The 18435-nt window shown below is 45.3% G+C and overlaps 1 protein-coding gene across 2 annotated transcripts in view; it reads right to left on the bottom strand.

Moving 5' to 3' along the window:
* DDB1 (damage specific DNA binding protein 1) overlaps nucleotides 1–18435 on the bottom strand; it is a 682863-nt gene that overhangs the window by 184271 nt on the left and 480157 nt on the right. For both annotated transcript variants that reach the window (XM_069223262.1, XM_069223263.1), the window contains exon 22: nucleotides 1565–1735. In XM_069223262.1, the coding sequence (XP_069079363.1) occupies nucleotides 1565–1735 (171 nt within the window). The remainder of the gene's footprint in view (nucleotides 1–1564; nucleotides 1736–18435) is intronic.

Here is an 18435-nt window from a genome sequence, read left to right as displayed (position 1 = left end):
TTCAATTTTGTGCACTGTACGTATATTACACCTGCTCATCTTAACAAGATCGATCCAACAAGAGGGGCTGGGTGTCCCAGATGTGGTGCATTAAGCACCACTTTTTTGCACTTGGCTTGGTCCTGTAGGCTGGTGCACCGATTTTGGCAGGAGGTGGTTGGGAGAGTAGAAGTGGTAACAGGATTGGGGCTTGAAGTAACACCCCTGACATGCCTTTTAGGTGTAGTGTGGAGACCACAGGGTAGGTGTATTCCATTTAGACTTACACAACTAGCTCTGGTGTTGGATAAGCATATGGTGGCCATGGGTTGGATGAGTGCCCAGTGCCCATCCATTCCTTGCTGGATCCAAGATTTCATGGAATGGGGTGCTGTTAAAGAACAATATACGTGGAGAACACGAAGGGAGGAGGGGGAATTGACAGACTTGATTGCATGGGGGGCACTACTGGAACATTTTATTGGTGTGGAAGAGTCAAGCTCTGATTGGAGCACTGATGATGATGGCTGATTAATGGAACCTTATATTGGTCATAATTGTGACAACAAACTGTGGTGATGCTGTAACGCTGGTAACCGTGGTATATGAAAGGATTGTTTACATGAGGATGTCTTCTGGGAGGGGAGGCTAAGGGGAACTTCTGCTGCAGTGGTTGCTGTTGATTCATATTTCTGACTGTATGTTTACGCTGTCCTCCAGAAAAGAGACAAAAATGATATTGTGATTTCTAGCATTGATATACACTGCATTGTGTTTTTGTTGGTTATGTATTCTTAACTCAATAAAAACAGTAATAAACAAAAAGAAAGAAAAATGAAACACAGGGCATATAATGTTTAAAGAGTAGGTCTTAAACTTTTCCAGAAGGGTATTCGAAAAGCCACTGTATAATAAAGGAATATCAATAAGGTCGAGGAGTGCAGAGATTACTATACCTTCTAATGACAGCTATCCAATTATGTTTTAAGTCCCAGAAACATAGGGAGGCTATAAAAAGTACATGAATGCTTTACTCAACCCTTCTTGATGTTAATAGTCATTCTCTTTAACACAAGTTCCAATAGTAGATTCAAAGACGCACTACTAATTACACACAGCTCCCAAAAAGTGTATCCATTCTAATTGTCTATTTCATCACTATAACAGACAAGAGGCAAATACTTCTTGCTATGAAGAATCAAACTGATATTCAAGTACAGGGAGACTGCATCCAATTTTCCTATTATACCTAACCCTCTCAAACAATTCCCCTGCTTTTACAGTTCTGGAAACAACACAAATTTATACCAATTTACTTTCACTCTGGCCTGCAGAAAACAATCTAATACAATTTCTCACACACACAACTATGCTAATGCACTTCTATCCTGGCTCTAAGCACCCTTCACTTTTACAGTACTTTGACACTAACTGAGCTTTACTGTCATGCCCCAACACAGACCTACAGCATCCTATTCGGTTTCTTTATTAGAATCCATACACATTTCTACTGATTGTCTTCAATCTTGCCCAGAATGACCAACAACAGGACTATATGGTCCTCCTATAAGAAAATGATTCCCACCTCCTCGAAGTTGCCCTCCATCGGTTTGTAGGCAAGGAGGAGCACAGAGCGCATCAGATCCCCCACCAGGATGAAATCGCCCTTGGTTTTTAGGTAGAGAGCCATAATGTTATTGTAATGATTGCACTCTGTGCGTAGCTCCTTCTCAGCTGTCCACTCGTACAGGCGTACCTTAAATAGAAAGCCAGAAATACCAATTAAACATTTCATTTTTACAGGAAAGCTTGTATTACAAAGGAAAGCTTACATATTAAATATATATTTTGCTGATTAGCAGAGAAGCAAATAATAGAACACAAGCAACAAAAACTTTTGAGAGGAAGTATGTGGATTCTCCATGTAGTAATTGTGGACAACGGCATGAACAAAGATGCAGAACTATACAGTTTCATTGTCTAACAGCTGCAGTCTCAAATCTTAACAGCTCAAACTCAAAATAACTACATTAGTATATATCACGCCTGGTGTTCAATCACTCCAATTGCCGCCATACTAATATTCTATCTACTGTTTAAAAAAAAGTTTCTTACCAATACTACCTCAACCTTCTATATAATCCTAGAGCACAAATTATATTCCAAATCACTCACCCACTAGACCTGTCTTGCTCTCGCACTTAGAATTTAACACTGTTCCTTTATTCACTATTTCTTACTGGATGATACTAGGACATAGTATAGGATGCCCTTGCATATATAAGCAAGAACACAGTGACATAGCATTTTATTGCTGCACTTTGACCAGAACATAGTGGCATAGCATTTTATCTCTGCACTATGACCAGTCCTACCATGATTATAACCCCAGTTAATACTGAAAGTCATCTTTGTGGCCTTCTCCTATCATGAATCTCCTTTGGCCATATTCTATTGTACATGCATCTTAGGGTCAAAACTTGACACAGGCCTTTATTATAGTTACGGTCAATACTACTATATATACAATTTATGCTTATGTCACCATCTTTTCTAATTATCCAATTTACACCATTCAAACTTCCAACTCAACGACCAAATATAACACATTATATTACACATGTAACTAATTCAGTTCTACTCATAGCCCAACAGCAATATATCCACATGACAATTACAGCACCTGATGAGTTCGCCACAGCTTCAATCTACTTTAAAAAGCCTACGGTGCCGATTGATCCGGCGTCGGATGAATCCGATGGTCGACGCCGTTCGAGGTTTTTGGCGTCGGCAGATGCCTTATCGACGCCGGGGATTGAATCCAGGCTCCGCTCCAGGAGGTTGGCTCTGAGACTGCTAGAGGAGCAGGAGTATGAGACGCAGCTCTTGAAAGAGGGAGAGATTGTGGAGCCACTGGGAGACCTGCAAGGCTTGGACACGGCTAGTGGTTTGGACACTTCCCCGGAGTGGGACTTAGCCTCTCAGGGGGAGTACACTGAGGAGGCTGCCTCTTTTCATTCGGTGGTCAGGAAGGCGACGGATTTTCTTGGCCTTCCTCTTCCAGCTGCGGATGTTAAGACAAACATTCTCACTGAGGTTTTGCATCCTTCATCAGCTGTGGCAGAGCTGCTTTTCCGTTTAATGAGGCACTTATTGACCCGATAATGGAGGTGTGGAAGAAGCCTGTGACTTCGACGGCTGTAAACAGGTCTGTGGCGAGGCGGTAGCGGGTGGCTCCTGGAGATCCAGCGTTCTTGTCCAGAAACCAGACTCCGGAGAGTTTGGTAGTGCAGGCTTCATGCTCCTCACACTCTGCTCCGGGATCTTTTCCAGGGGCTCCCGCGGACAGGGAGTCCAAGAGAATGGACCAGTCTGCTAAGAAGGCGTTCTCTTCATGTAGCATGGCCCTCAAGTCTACGAATGCTACCTGTATCCTGGGAAGGTACATTTATGCTCTTATGGATGAGGCCAAGACACACACTGCATTGCCTCAGGAGGTGCTTAACCTTTTGGCGGACGCTCATGCGGCAGCGACCCAGGTTATTCAATCTGGGCTTGACACATCGGACTCTGTGGCCAGGGATATGGGCACGTCCATAGCAACAAGACAACATGCCTGGCTACGGTCTTCAGGATTCTCTACCGATGTGCAGACAACCCTACTCGACCTGCCCTTTGATGGGGACAAACTACTTGGAGCAAAAGCGGACTCTGCCTTGGAGCGGTTCAAGGAGAGTATGGCCACGGCAAGATCCTTGGGACTGCAAGCATTCCTCTCAACTTCCTTAAGATCGCTTAGGAGGTTTAGGGAGTTTGGGTGTGGCTCTTCCTTTCGAGGGAGATTCAAGGCAGCAGGACAGCAATCTTCAGCAGCTCACCCTTATAGATCAATCAGGGGCAGGGGTAGAGTTCGTACTAGAGGGGCCACCCAGCAGCACTCTGCCTCTTCCTCTTCCTCCAGAGGGGTGCAGCAAGGAAAGCAGCCTTAGTCCTCCATCAATCCCTTTACATGCATCTCCTGTAGGGGGGTGACTGTTTCAATTTCTTCACATGTGGGAGTCAAAAACATCTGATTCCTGGGTCACCGAAATTGTGGGGAAAGGTTATACTCTTCCCTTTCGGGAGTTTCCCCCTCCCAACCCTCCCCACCCAACCTTCTGTTCAGAAGACCATCTTCTTTTACTACAACAGGAAGTGCTAATCCTTTTGTCGAAAGGACGATCAGCTATTCCGTCGGTTGCAGTAGAGCTGGTTCCAGAGCAGGAGAACGGTCAGGGCTGTTATTCAAGATATTTCCTGATCCCAAAAAAGGATGGTCGGTTGAGGCCAATCCTGGACCTGAGGATTTTGAATTGGTTCCTCAAGCAGGAGAAGTTCAAAATGCTGACCCTGTCACAGGTTCTTCTGACGTTGAACAAAGCTGATTGGATGGTGTCTGTCGACTTGCAGGATGCTTACTTTCATATCCCGATCCTCAAGTCGCACAGGAAGTATCTCCGATTTGTGGTGGGGTCGCAACACTATCAGTTTGTGGTCCTCCTATTTGGTCTTACTTCGGCACCTCAAGACTTCACGAAGGTGATGGCGGTGGTTGAAGCAGAAATCAGAAAAAGGGTGATAGCAGTATTCCCTTATTTGGACGATTGGTTGATCAAAGCCAAGTCTCCGGAGCTCCTGCGGCGTCACCTGCAGTCGACAACTTAGTTGTTGTTCGATCTGGGCTTTTCGGTGAATGTGCCTAAATCTCACCTGGAGCCCTCTCAGCATCTCCTGTTCATAGGGGCAGTACTGGACACAACATTGAATCAGGGATTTCCTCCACCGCAGCGGATTCAGGACATTCAGGCGTTGATTCCAATGTTCCAGAATGGAGCGGTTGTTCCAGTCCTCAAGGTCCTTCGTCTGCTTGCTCTGTTCGCTTCTTGCATTCTGCTGGTCACTCATGCACGCTGGCACATGAGAGCTCTTCAGTGGTGCATTGGCAGGCAGTGGTTTAATCACAGGAGATCGAGGAATCGAGAGATCTCCAGAGATGCTGCAGCGGATCTTCAATGGTGGGCTGCGTACGGCAACCTTTTCCAAGGAAAACCGTTCTCGCTGACGCCTCCGGGGGCCACAGTGATAACGGATACCTCCACTCTAGGGTGGGGTGCTCATCTGGGGGACCTGGAGGTCAAAGGTCATTGGTCTCCAGGGGAACAGAAGCTTCACATCAATCTGTTGGAATTGTGGGCGATCCGTCTGGCTCTCAAGGCCTTCCTCCCTTCCATTCGCAGTCGGTCGGTTCAAGTCCTAACGGACAACACTTCCGCAATGTGGTATATAAACAAGCAGGGAGGAGTGGGGTCATATCTTCTCTGCAGGGAAGCTCTATGGCTCTGGTCCTGGGTTCAGGACCATCAGATTTCCTTGGTAGCAAACCATTTGGCCGGAGTTCTGAACGTGCGTGCGGACGGTCTCAGTCGGCGCATATCAACCGATCACGAGTGGCATCTTCATCTAGACCTGGTCCTTACAGATAGATCTGTTTGCCACTAGGGAGAAAGTGCACTGCCCGTCATACAGCAGCCTCCAGTATCCGATGCAAGGAGCTTTAGGGGATGTGTTTCAGATGTCCTGAAAGGGTCAATTTCCCCCGCATACCCTTGATTCCTCGGGACCTGAGGAAGATTCGCCAAGACTGGGCCCAAGTCATCTTAATAGTTCAGGATTGGCCAAGAAGGGTGTGGTATTCAGACCTCCTCCAACTCCACTCCGTCTCCCTTACAGGGCAGTCCTCCTCTCGCAGTTGCAGGGGCAGGTTCTACACCCCCACCTCCAGAGCCTGCACCTACATGCTTGGAGATTGAATGGGGCAATCTGAGTGCTTTTTCTCTCCCACCTGAGGTGGTGGAAGTTATATTATCGGCCAGGCGACACTCCACCAAATCTATCTATGCAAGCAGGTGGGCTACATTTGTGAGTTGGTGTGGAGAGAGTCAAACTGATCCCTTGAGTGCCCACTTATCTGACATACTGTTGTTTGAGTTATCCTTGGCACAGAGGGGTTGTGCAGTTGTCACTGTTAAGGGTTATTTATCCGTGCTGTCAGCCTTTCTGTGCCTTCCAGACCAACCCTCTTTGTTTAAGTCCCCAATTGCTTTGAGGTTCATTAAGGGTCTCACTAACAAGTTTCCGCCCACTCCATTTGTTATGCCACAGTGGGATCTGAACTTAGTATTGACCTTTCTTATGGGTTCACCGTTTGAGCCGATGCATTCTTGTCGCTTCAGGCTTTGGGTTTTAAAAACTGTTTTTCTGGTTGCCATAACCTCTGCTAGAAGGGTGAGTGAGCTCCAGGCTCTTAGTGTGGAACCCCCATATACTTCCATTTACAGGGACAAAGTGGTGTTAAGGACCAAGGCAGCTTTCTTACCGAAGGATGTTACACCCTTTCATTTAGGACAGTCCATCACACTTTCTTCCTTCTATCCTCCACCTCATCCATCCAAGGAGGAAGAGAGGCTTCACCGACTTGACCCAAGAAGAGCGTTGAGCTTCTTCGTTGACAGGACGAGGGAGTTCAGACAGGACGATCAGCTCTTCGTCGGGTACATGGGGAGGAGGAGAGTCAAAGCTATCCACAAATGAACGCTTTCCAGGTGGGTCATTCTTTGCATCAACTTGTGTTATTCTTCAGGAAAGCAGGAACCTGCTGTGGGGCTACGTGCCCATTCCACCAGGGCTAAGGCAGCTTCATCGGCCTTAGCTAGAGGTGTTCCTGTGGTTGACATCTGCAAGGCGGCAACTTGGGCATCCCTCCACACTTTTGCCAAGCATTATTGTTTGGACTCTGAAGTTCGGAGGGATAGCCATTTTGCCCGCTCAGTGCTGCCGGATATCTTGGTGTGACCATTTGTGCACCCACCACCGGGGGCGGTACTGCTTTGGGACTCTATTCTTTAGGTGAGGAATCCACAGATAGTTGTATCCATCAGAAGAACAAGTTACTTACCTTCGGTAACACCTTTTCTGGGGATACATTAGCTACCTGTGAATTCCTCACGGTCCCACCCGCCTCTTTGTTGCCTGACTGGTCTTACCAGGAATTCTTTGGTTGAGTACCCGTATGTTGTACATATGTATATACTGATGCAATGATTTGTATATGTGTATATATATATGGAAAATGTCACTTACCCAGTGCACATCTGTTCGTGGCATTAGTCGCTGCAGATTCACATGCTGTGCACATCCCGCCATCTGGTGTTGGGCTTGGAGTGTTACAAGTTGTTTTTCTTCGAAGAAGTCTTTTCGAGTCACGAGACCGAGGGACTCCTCCCATTTTGACTCCATTGCGCATGGGCGTCGACTCCATCTTAGATTGTTTTCCCCGCAGAGGGTGAGGTAGGAGTTGTGTATACTAGTAATAGTGCCCATGCAATGGAGTGAATACGTATATACATAATGAAGTTTAAAGTAATATATTTACAAATTTACAAATGTTCAAGATCAACTTCTAAACGGCTACAGGCTGCCGGGGAGGCGGGTGGGCGCATGTGAATCTGCAGCGACTAATGCCACGAACAGATGTACACTGGGTAAGTGTAATTTTCCGTTCGAAGGCATGTGTAGCTGCAGATACACATGCTGTGCATAGACTAGTAAGCAGTTATCTCCCCAAAAGCAGTGGTTCAGCCTGTAGGAGTTGAAGTTGTTTGAAACAATGTTCGTAGTACAGCTTGACCTACTGTGGCCTGTTGTGCAGTTAACACATCTACACAGTAGTGTTTGGTAAAAGTATGAGGCGTAGACCATGTTGCTGCCTTACATATTTCGGTCATTGGAATATTTCCTAGAAAGGCCATGGTAGCACCTTTCTTTCTGGTTGAGTGTGCCTTTGGTGTAATAGGCAGTTCTCTCTTTGCTTTAAGATAGCAGGTTTGAATACACTTAACTATCCATCTAGCAATGCCTTGTTTAGAAATTGGATTTCCTGTATGAGGTTTTTGGAAAGCAATAAATAATTGTTTTGTTTTCCGAATTAGTTTTGTTCTGTCAATGTAGTACATTAGCGCTCTTTTAATGTCTAATGCATGTAGTGCTCTTTCAGCTATAGAATCTGGCTGTGGGAAGAACACTGGTAATTCTACTGTTCGATTCAAGTGGAACGGTGATATAACCTTTGGTAAAAATGTTTGATTTGTCCGTAGAACTACTTTATGCTTGTGTATTTGAATAAATGGTTCTTGTATGGTAAATGCTTGAATTTCACTCACTCTTCTTAGAGATGTGATGGCAATCAAAAATGCAACTTTCCATGTTAAGTATTGCATTTCACAAGAGTGCATGGGCTCAAAAGGTGGACCCATGAGTCGTGTTAAGACAATGTTGAGGTTCCATGAAGGAACTGGTGGTGTTCTTGGTGGTATAATTCTCTTTAGGCCTTCCATAAACGCTTTTATGACTGGTATCCTAAATAATGAAGTTGAGTGCGTAATTTGCAGGTAAGCTGAAATTGCGGTAAGATGTATCTTTATGGAAGAGAAAGCTAGCTTTGACTTTTGCAAATGTAGTAAGTATCCTACTATATCTTTGGCAGATGCGTGTAAGGGTTGAATTTGATTATTATGGCAGTAATAAACACATCTTTTCCACTTATTTGCATAGCAGTGTCTAGTGGTAGGTTTTCTAGCTTGTTTTATGACCTCCATACATTCTTGTGTGAGGTCTAAGTGTCCGAATTCTAGGATTTCAGGACCCAAATTGCTAGATTCAGCGATGCTGGATTTGGATGTCTGATCTGTTGTTTGTGTTGTGTTAACAGATCTGGTCTGTTTGGTAGTTTGACATGAGGCACTACTGAGAGGTCTAGTAGTGTTGTGTACCAAGGTTGTCTTGCCCATGTTGGTGCTATTAGTATGAGTTTGAGTTTGTTTTGACTCAATTTGTTTACTAGATATGGAAGGAGTGGGAGAGGGGGAAAAGCGTAAGCAAATATCCCTGACCAGCTCATCCATAACGCATTGCCCTGAGACTGATCTTGTGGGTACCTGGATGCGAAGTATCGGCATTTTGCGTTTTCTTTTGTTGCAAATAGATCTATTTGTGGTGTTCCCCAAATCTGGAAGTGTTTAGTATTTGGGGGTGAATCTCCCATTCGTGGATCTGTTGGTGATCCCGAGAGAGATTGTCTGCTAACTGGTTCTGAATTCCTGGAATAAATTGTGCTATTAGGCGAATGTGGTTGTGAATCGCCCAATGCCATATTTTCTGTGTCAGGAGACACAACTGTGTTGAGTGTGTCCCTCCTTGTTTGTTTAGGTAATACATTGTTGTCATGTTGTCTGTTTTGACAAGAATGTGTTTGTGGCTTATTATGGGTTGAAATGCTTTTAGCGCTAGAAATACTGCTAACAGTTCTAAGTGATTTATGTGAAACTGTTTTTGCTGTATCTCCCATTGTCCTTGGATGCTGTGTTGATTGAGGTGTGCTCCCCACCCAATCATGGTGGCATCCGTTGTTATCACGTATTGTGGCACTGGGTCTTGGAAAGGCCGCCCTTGGTTTAAATTTATACTGTTCCACCATTGAAGCGAGATGTATGTTTGTCGGTCTATCAACACCAGATCTAGAAGTTGACCCTGTGCTTGTGACCATTGTGATGCTAGGCACTGTTGTAAGGGCTGCATGTGCAACCTTGCGTTTGGGACAATGGCTATGCATGAAGACATCATGCCTAGTAGTTTCATCACTATTTTTACTTGTATCTGTTGTTTTGGATACATGGCTTGTATTACATTGTGAAATGTTTGAACTCTTTGTGGACTTGGAGTGGCAATCCCTTTTTCTGTATTGATTGTCCCCCCTAAGTATTGCTGTGTTTGACACGGCAGAAGGTGTGACTTTGTGTAGTTGATTGAGAAACCTAGTTTGTGGAGGATTTCTATGACATATTTTGTGTGTTGTGAACACTGTTTTAGCGTGTTGGTTTTGATTAACCAATCGTCTAGGTACGGGAACACATGTATTTGCTGCCTTCTGATATGTGCAGCTACTACAGGGAGTGCAGAATTATTAGGCAAGTTGTATTTTTGAGGATTAATTTTATTATTGAACAACAACCATGTTCTCAATGAACCCAAAAAACTCATTAATATCAAAGCTGAATATTTTTGGAAGTAGTTTTTAGTTTGTTTTTAGTTTTATCTATGTTAGGGGGATATCTGTGTGTGCAGGTGACTATTACTGTGCATAATTATTAGGCAACTTAACAACAAAAAAATATATACCCATTTCAATTATTTATTATTACCAGTGAAACCAATATAACATCTCAACATTCACAAATATACATTTCTGACATTCAAAAACAAAACAAAAACAAATCAGTGACCAATATAGCCACCTTTCTTTGCAAGGACACTCAAAAGCCTGCCATCCATGGATTCTGTCAGTGTTTTGATCTATTCACCATCAACATTGCGTGCAGCAGCAACCACAGCCTCCCAGACACTGTTCAGAGAGGTGTACTGTTTTCCCTCCTTGTAAATCTCACATTTGATGATGGACCACAGGTTCTCAATGGGGTTCAGATCAGGTGAACAAGGAGGCCATGTCATTAGATTTCCTTCTTTTATACCCTTTCTTGCCAGCCACGCTGTGGAGTACTTGGACGCGTGTGATGGAGCATTGTCCTGCATGAGAATCATGTTTTTCTTGAAGGATGCAGACTTCTTCCTGTACCACTGCTTGAAGAAGGTGTCTTCCAGGAACTGGCAGTAGGACTGGGAGTTGAGCTTGACTCCATCCTCAACCCGAAAAGGCCCCACAAGCTCATCTTTGATGATACCAGCCCAAACCAGTACTCCACCTCCACCTTGCTGGCATCTGAGTCGGACTGGAGCTCTCTGCCCTTTACCAATCCAGCCACGGGCCCATCAAGACTCACTCTCATTTCATCAGTCCATAAAACCTTAGAAAAATCAGTCTTGAGATATTTCTTGGCCCAGTCTTGACGTTTCAGCTTGTGTGTCTTGTTCAGTGGTGGTCGTCTTTCAGCCTTTCTTACCTTGGCCATGTCTCTGAGTATTGCACACCTTGTGCTTTTGGGCACTCCAGTGATGTTGCAGCTCTGAAATATGGGCAAACTGGTGGCAAGTGGCATCGTGGCAGCTGCACGCTTGACTTTTCTCAGTTCATGGGCAGTTATTTTGCGCCTTGGTTTTTCCACACGCTTCTTGCGACCCTGTTGACTATTTTGAATGAAACGCTTGATTGTTCGATGATCACGCTTCAGAAGCTTTGCAATTTTAAGAGTGCTGCATCCCTCTGCAAGATATCTCTCTATTTTTGACTTTTCTGAGCCTGTCAAGTCCTTCTTTTGACCCATTTTGCCAAAGGAAAGGAAGTTGCCTAATAATTATGCACACCTGATATAGGGTGTTGATGTCATTAGACCACACCCCTTCTCATTACAGAGATGCACATCACCTAATATGCTTAATTGGTAGTAGGCTTTCGAGCCTATACAGCTTGGAGTAAGACAACATGCATAAAGAGGATGATGTGGTCAAAATACTCATTTGCCTAATAATTCTGCACTCCCTGTACTGCTAGGCATTTTGTAAAAACTCTTGGCGCAGTTGTTATTCCGAATGGCAACACTTTGAATTGGTAATGTACCCCTTGGAATACAAACCTTAGGTACTTTCTGTGTGAAGGATTTATTGGTATATGGAAATATGCATCCTTTAGGTCTAGTGTTGTCATGTAGTCCTGTTTGAGCAGTGGGATTACATCTTGTAATGTGACCATGTGAAAGTGATCTGATTTGATGTAGGTATTTAATGTTCTGAGATCTAGTATAGGTCTTAGACTCTTGTCTTTTTTGGGTATCAGAAAGTACAGGGAGTAAACTCCTGTGTTTTTATGTTGCTTTGGCACTAATTCTATTGCTTCTTTCTGTAGCAATGCCTGAACTTCTAGTCCTAGAAGATCTATATGTTGTTTTGACATATTGTGTGTTTTCGTTGGGACGTTTGGAGGGAATTTGAGAAATTTTATGCAATAACCATGCTGGATAATTGCTAAGACCCAAGTGTCTGTTGTAATTTCTTCCCAATGTTTGTAAAACTTGGTTAGTCTCCCCCCCACAGGTGTTATGTGTTGGGGATTTGTGACCTTGAAGTCACTGTTTGTTTGGAGGAGTTTTGGGACTTTGGAACTTTCCTCTATTCTTTTGAAATTGTCCCCCTCTATACTGTCCCCGAAAACCTCCTCGCTGATACTGGCTCTGGTAAGTGGGCCTTGTTTGTGAGGTTGTGGCTTCTGTGCTTTGCCCTCGAAACCCCCCTCGAAATTGTGTCTTTCGAAATGTGCCTCTGCTCTGTGGGGAGTAGAGTGCGCCCATGGCTTTGGCTGTGTCAGTGTCCTTTTTAAGTTTTTCGATCGCAGTGTCCACCTCCGGCCCAAACAACTGCTGTCCGTTGAATGGCATATTCAGCACAGCTTGCTGTATCTCTGGTTTAAATCCTGATGTACGCAGCAATGCATGCCTCCTTATTGTTACTGCTGTGTTGACAGTTCTAGCAGCTGTGTCTGCAGCATCCATTGCTGACCGTATCTGATTATTGGAGATAGTCTGTCCTTCTTCTACTACTTGCTGCGCTCTTTTTTGGAACTCCTTGGGTAAATGTTCAATAAAGTGTTGCATTTCATCCCAATGGGCCCTATCATATCTGGCTAACAAAGCTTGTGAATTTGCGATATGCCACTGGTTTGCTGCCTGTGCCGCCACCCTTTTGCCTGCAGCATTGAATTTGCGACTTTCTTTATCTGGAGGTGGTGCATCTCCTGAAGTATGCGAGTTGGCTCTTTTGCGCGCTGCTCCTACTACAACAGAGTCTGGTGTTAGCTGTTGTGTAATGTACACTGGGTCTGTTGGTGGCGGTTTATATTTTTTATCTACTCTTGGAGTAATGGCTCTTCCTTTAACAGGCTCCTCAAACATTTGTTTGGAGTGTTTTAGCATTCCGGGTAGCATAGGAAGACTCTGATACTGGCTGTGTGTGGACGACAGTGTATTAAAAAGAAAGTCGTCTTCAATGGGCTCTGCATGAAGGCTGACATTATGAAATGCCGCTGCTCTCGACACTACTTGTGCGTAGCCTGTACTATCATCTGGTGGCGACAGTCTAGCTGGATAGCACTCAGGACTATTATCTGACACTGGTGCGTCATAAAGGTCCCATGCGTCAGGGTCATCTTGACTCATCCCTGTATGAGTTGGGGATTGCATCATTGGTGGAGTGGCTACTGGTGATGGTTGTGGAGAGTGATGTGGGGATGGTGGCGGTGGTACTGGTTTAGCCACCTTTGCCTGTGGCTGTTTGTCCTTTTCTTGGAAGGCAAGTTTGCGTTTCATTTTGATTGGAGGAAGAGTGCTGATCTTCCCTGTATCTTTTTGAATATGGAGCAGTCTGTGTGTAATCTGGCTCCATTGTCTCTAATTCCTGTCCAAATCTATGTGTCTTCATTTGTGAGGACAGTCCTTGTTCCTCTGAATAGGAACTTGTTTTCGGTTCCGAGGCCGGATGTTTCGGTACCGAAACCTTTTCGGCTGCTTTTTTCGGTTCCGACGAAACCTTCTTTACTTTCGGCGTCGTGCTCTCTCGGTGCCGACCCGTTTCGGTGCCGCTGTCTCGGTGCCGAACCTGCTCGGAGCCACTATCTCGGGCCCGAGATTGCTGTGTGCCGATATCTCGACCGGAGTCGGATGACTTCGACACCAGCGTGCCCTTTTTCGGTGCCGATGATCGGTCACCTAATTTTCGGGTAAAGCCATGGCCTGTTGGCGGTGGCGTCCCCTGGGCTTTAGCGGTCTTCTCGTGAGTTTTTTGTTTCGACGTCTTACTCACGGTTTTCAGCGTTTCCTCGGGATCGATCTCCTCTGAGTCCGAATCGTGGGTGGAGAATGTGTCTTCATCCTCCTCGAAACGCCCTTGTCCTGTCGGCGCAGACGCCATTTGCAGTCTTCTTGCTCTTCGGTCCCTGAGTGTCTTTCTGGACCGAAACGCTCGACAGGCCTCACAAGTATCTTCCTTGTGTTCTGGCGAGAAACACAAGTTACAGACCAGATGTTGATCTGTATATGGATACTTGTTATGGCATTTTGGGCAGAAGCGGAATGGGGTCCGTTCCATCAGCCTTGAAGAGACACGTGGCCGGGCTGACCAGGCCCCGACGGGGGATCGAAAAAACCCCGAAGGGCCACCGGAGCTCTTTGAAAATCGGTGTCGATCTGTTGTAACTAACCCGATACCGAACGCAAACAATACCGACGATTTTTCAGAGATTCTAACTAACTTTCTGACCCGAAACACGGAGCGAAAAGGAACACGTCCGAACCCTATGGCGGAAAAAAAAACAATCTAAGATGGAGTCGACGCCCATGCGCAATGGAGTCGAAATGGGAGGAGTCCCTCGGTCTCGTGACTCGAAAAGACTTCTTAGAAGAAAAACAACTTGTAACACTCTGAGCCCAACACCAGATGGCGGGATGTGCACAGCATGTGTATCTGCAGCTACACATGCCATTGAATATATATATATATATATATATATATATATATATATATATATATATATATATATATATATTTAAACAACAACAAAAAAGGACATGTGTATATATGTATATATTTTTATGCATAGTTTTTGTTTTGTAGGATTTTATGCAGTGGATTGTTTATTTCTATTGGTTATGTTTCATATTAGTGGAAATAAATGTTGGTATATAAGTTTGATTGATGTGTTCATATCTCATTTGTAGTGTCAATGTTCTCCTGTTTGCCTCAAAGGCACGTATAAAATGGTGATAACTGACGTCTGCACGTCGACGATGACCTCTTATTGCTTGGATGACGTCATACGGCGTCGCGTGGGAGTTGGGCAATTGTGACGTCATCGTCGACGTGCAGAACTAGAAGAAAGTTTCCGATGAATGCTGGCGCGTGGGGAAAATTATTTAGGTGAGGAATCCACAGGTAGTTAATGTATCCACCAGAAAAGAACTTGTTCATTAGGACCTTAATCCGTGAGAGATGTTGTCTGTTCTGCACATATGCAGCCATAAATGCAAGGTGTAAACATATGGAAATGTAAGCTAAGTTTGCCTTCTGTAAATGAAGGCGGTAGCAAACAAGGTCTTGTACAGTAGCCTTCATGAGGTCAATTTGTTTGGGTTGACAGCAACAGATGAATTGTTTCCACTTAGCAGCATAACAGGTACTAATGGTGAATCTGTGTGCTTCCTTGAGAATGTCCATGCTTTCTGATGGCATGCCTAGGTAGCCAACTTCTATGACCTCAGGAGCCAAATTGCTAGGTTGAGTGATTTGGGTCATTGATGCTCAGGAGGCAGCTGAACAATCGACTAAGAAAGAGACAAACTTCTAGTCACCCAAGTGTGCTCACAGAGGAGATACACCAAATAAGAAAGGCCTATAAAGTTAAAGTATGGACTCTGATGAGGCAGAGAGGGGAATACTGGGTAGAATTGTATGAGGCATTAAAGGATAAGAAGTCTAGTAAATTCTGGAAATTAGTTCAACAGAGGTCGAGTGGGAACAGTCTGAAAGCTCAGGCTACTATATCAGCTGTTAGTTGGATGCAATATGTTTCGAATCTTTATGGCTCACATATGGGAAGCCAGTAGGAAGAGCCTTGCTAACTGGATCTGGTGCTGCCATCAGATGAATGGTTAAAGGAGAGAGCAGATGGATTAAAAAAAACATTCTGTGATCAGTGTGTCCCTGGCCCAAACCGGTTGCCAGCAAGGCTATTTAAAGTGGCGCAGGAAGTGTGGATACATTTTGTATGCCCATTGTTTAATCAATGTTGTGTTACAAATGATTTTCCAGATAGCTGGAGAGAATCAATTTTAGCTCCAATACACAAAATGGTCCTGAGGATCAGCCAGCTAACTTTCGATAAATAGCCCTTCTTGAAGTGGATGGGAAATGTTATGCTAAGGTGCTCAACTCTGAGCATGAAGAATGGGTGCTAGCTAATGCAGTTAATCCTGAAAAAACAGACAGGGTTTAGAAAGGGCAGCAGCATGGAGGACAATCTGGTGATCCTCTTCTCATTTGCTAAGCCATTATGAGTGTATATGTTCGCCCGTCGTTGTCGACGATGACCACGGACATCACATTGAGGAGGGTGACTGGGTACGGTGTGTCCGCCTGTGGCGTATCAGTCCGATGAGGGCTCACAAAGCCCTGCCACATGTCAGGCACAAGTGGTCTGCTGGGTTGGTTGGCAAAGAGTTCGCTATGGATTTGCGCAGCTCATGCTTCTTCTGCGCCTCTGCAGTCCTGCTCTGCTCGCAGGAGGTAGCGCCTTTGCTGATGCAGCTTTGTCAGGTGGGGCGGTCTTGCGCTAGGGTTTCCCAGGAGTCCGGCTGAATGCCAAAGCTCTTCAGAGAGAATTTCAGCGTGTCCTTGAAGAGCTTTTTTCTGCCCACCTTGTGTGCGCTTGCCTTCTGCCAGTTCACCATAGAACAGACTCTTCGGGTGTGTGTCTGGCATACGTACAAGATGGCATACCCACCGCACTTGGGCTTTCCTCAGCAGGGTGTAGATACTCGGCAGACTAGCTTGAGAGAGGAAATCTGTGTCTGGAACTTTCTCCTGCTAAGTAATTTTCAGTAGCATTCTCAAGCAGTTTGTGTGGAAGCGATTAAGCTTTTTGGCACGGCGCTCGAACAAAGTCCATGTCTCGCAGGCATCCAGTAGTGTGGGCAGCACGACTGCCTTATACATCTTCAGCTTTGGGGACAGTTTGATACCTCTCCTATCCCACACGGACTCCGCAGCCGTCCAAATGCAGAGCTTGCCTTGGCTAAGCGTGTGTCTACCTCATTGTCCATGTTCACAGATCTGGAGAGTGGGCTGCCAAGGTATGTAAACTTGTCAACAGCCTTCATTATTTCTCCTTCAGTGGTCATAGTTGGTTTTGCATACTTCTTCTGCGGTGCGGGCTCAGTCTTCTTGGTACTGATTGTGAGGCCAAAGTTTCAGCAGGCAGTTGAAAAGTGGTTCATGAGTGCGCAGTCATCTGCAAACAGGAAATCACTCACAGATTCCTCTTCAACCTTGGTCTTGGCCTATATTCTCCGCAGGTTGAAGAGCCTGCCATTAGTCCTATTACTGAACTTGATGCTGGTTTCTTCGTCATTGAGAAAGGAATTTAACAGCATGGCTGAGAACATCCTGCTGAACAGCATGGGTGTCAGTACTCAGCCTTGGTTGACTCAGTTGGTGACTGGGAAGGCATTGGAGAAGTCTCCATCGTCCAGTACTCAAGCAAGCAAGCCATCGTGGAACTGGCACACCATAATGATGAATTTGCCTGGGCAGCCAAACTTCTCCATGATCTGCAATAGCCTCTCACGACTGGCAGTGTCAAAGGCTTTGGTTAGGTCGACAAACGTTGTGTAAATGTCCCTGTTTTGTTCCTGGCACTTCTGCTATAGTTGACGTGCTGCAAATATGTCCACTGTCCCTTGGCCCTCTCTGAAGCCACTCTTACTCTCTGGCAGGTGTCCATCTTCCATGTGTTGAGTGAGGCGGTTGAGGAGGGCTCTGGCAAGAATTTTGCCTGCAATGACCAGCAGAGAGATTCCTCTGTGGTTTTTTTCAAGTCTTCATGTTTCCCTTTCTCTTGTGAAGATGGACGATGGAGGCATCCTTGAGCTCTTGAGGGATAACTTCCTGTTGGCACATGGTCTGAAAGAGCTTGGTGAGCTTCTGTAACACGACTGGTCCCCCTGCCTTGTAGATTTCAGCTGGGATGGAGACAGAGCCTGATGCTTTACCATTGGAGAGAAGCTTAACTGCTTCCTTAACCTCTGATTCCCTTCAAGGTTCTGCCAGGGAGGTGTTGATGGCAACTTGCAGCATGCAGTCAATGACTTCCGCATTGATAGAGGCAGGCCTATTCAGGACAGTGTTGAGTTGCTCAGCCCATCTTTTCAGGATGGCATTCTTGTCAGTCCTTGTCAGTGAGCAGAGTGGACCTGTCAGCACTGAGCAGTGGTGATGTTCCAGAGAACTGTGGCCAGTGGATGGTCTTCAGGGAATCGTAGAAACACTTGGAGATGTTGCTATCAGCGTACTTCTGGATCTCATCTGCTTTTCTGCTGAGCCAGGAGTCTTGCATCTCTCTGAGCTTTGCTTGCACCTTGCTTTGATGGAGTTGTAGGCTGCCTTCCTAAAGACAGATGTAGTGTCTTGCTGCAGAGATCCACAGACGCCACAGTTCTCATCCAGCAGCTTCTGAATGTCTTCATCATTGTCAATGAACCAGTTCTGGTGTTTGCGTGTGTTCTGGTCTAAGTGAGCGAGAGCGGTGTTGTGGACCACATCTCTAAAAGCTTCCCAGTCCTCTTCTGCACCGTTTGTGCCAAAGTT

Source organism: Pleurodeles waltl, chromosome 3_1 (assembly GCF_031143425.1).
Source record: "Pleurodeles waltl isolate 20211129_DDA chromosome 3_1, aPleWal1.hap1.20221129, whole genome shotgun sequence".
NCBI classification, from domain to species: Eukaryota; Metazoa; Chordata; class Amphibia; order Caudata; family Salamandridae; genus Pleurodeles; species Pleurodeles waltl.
The sequence above is the reverse complement of the archived record's forward strand: the minus strand, read 5'-3'. Positions and strand labels throughout refer to the sequence as shown.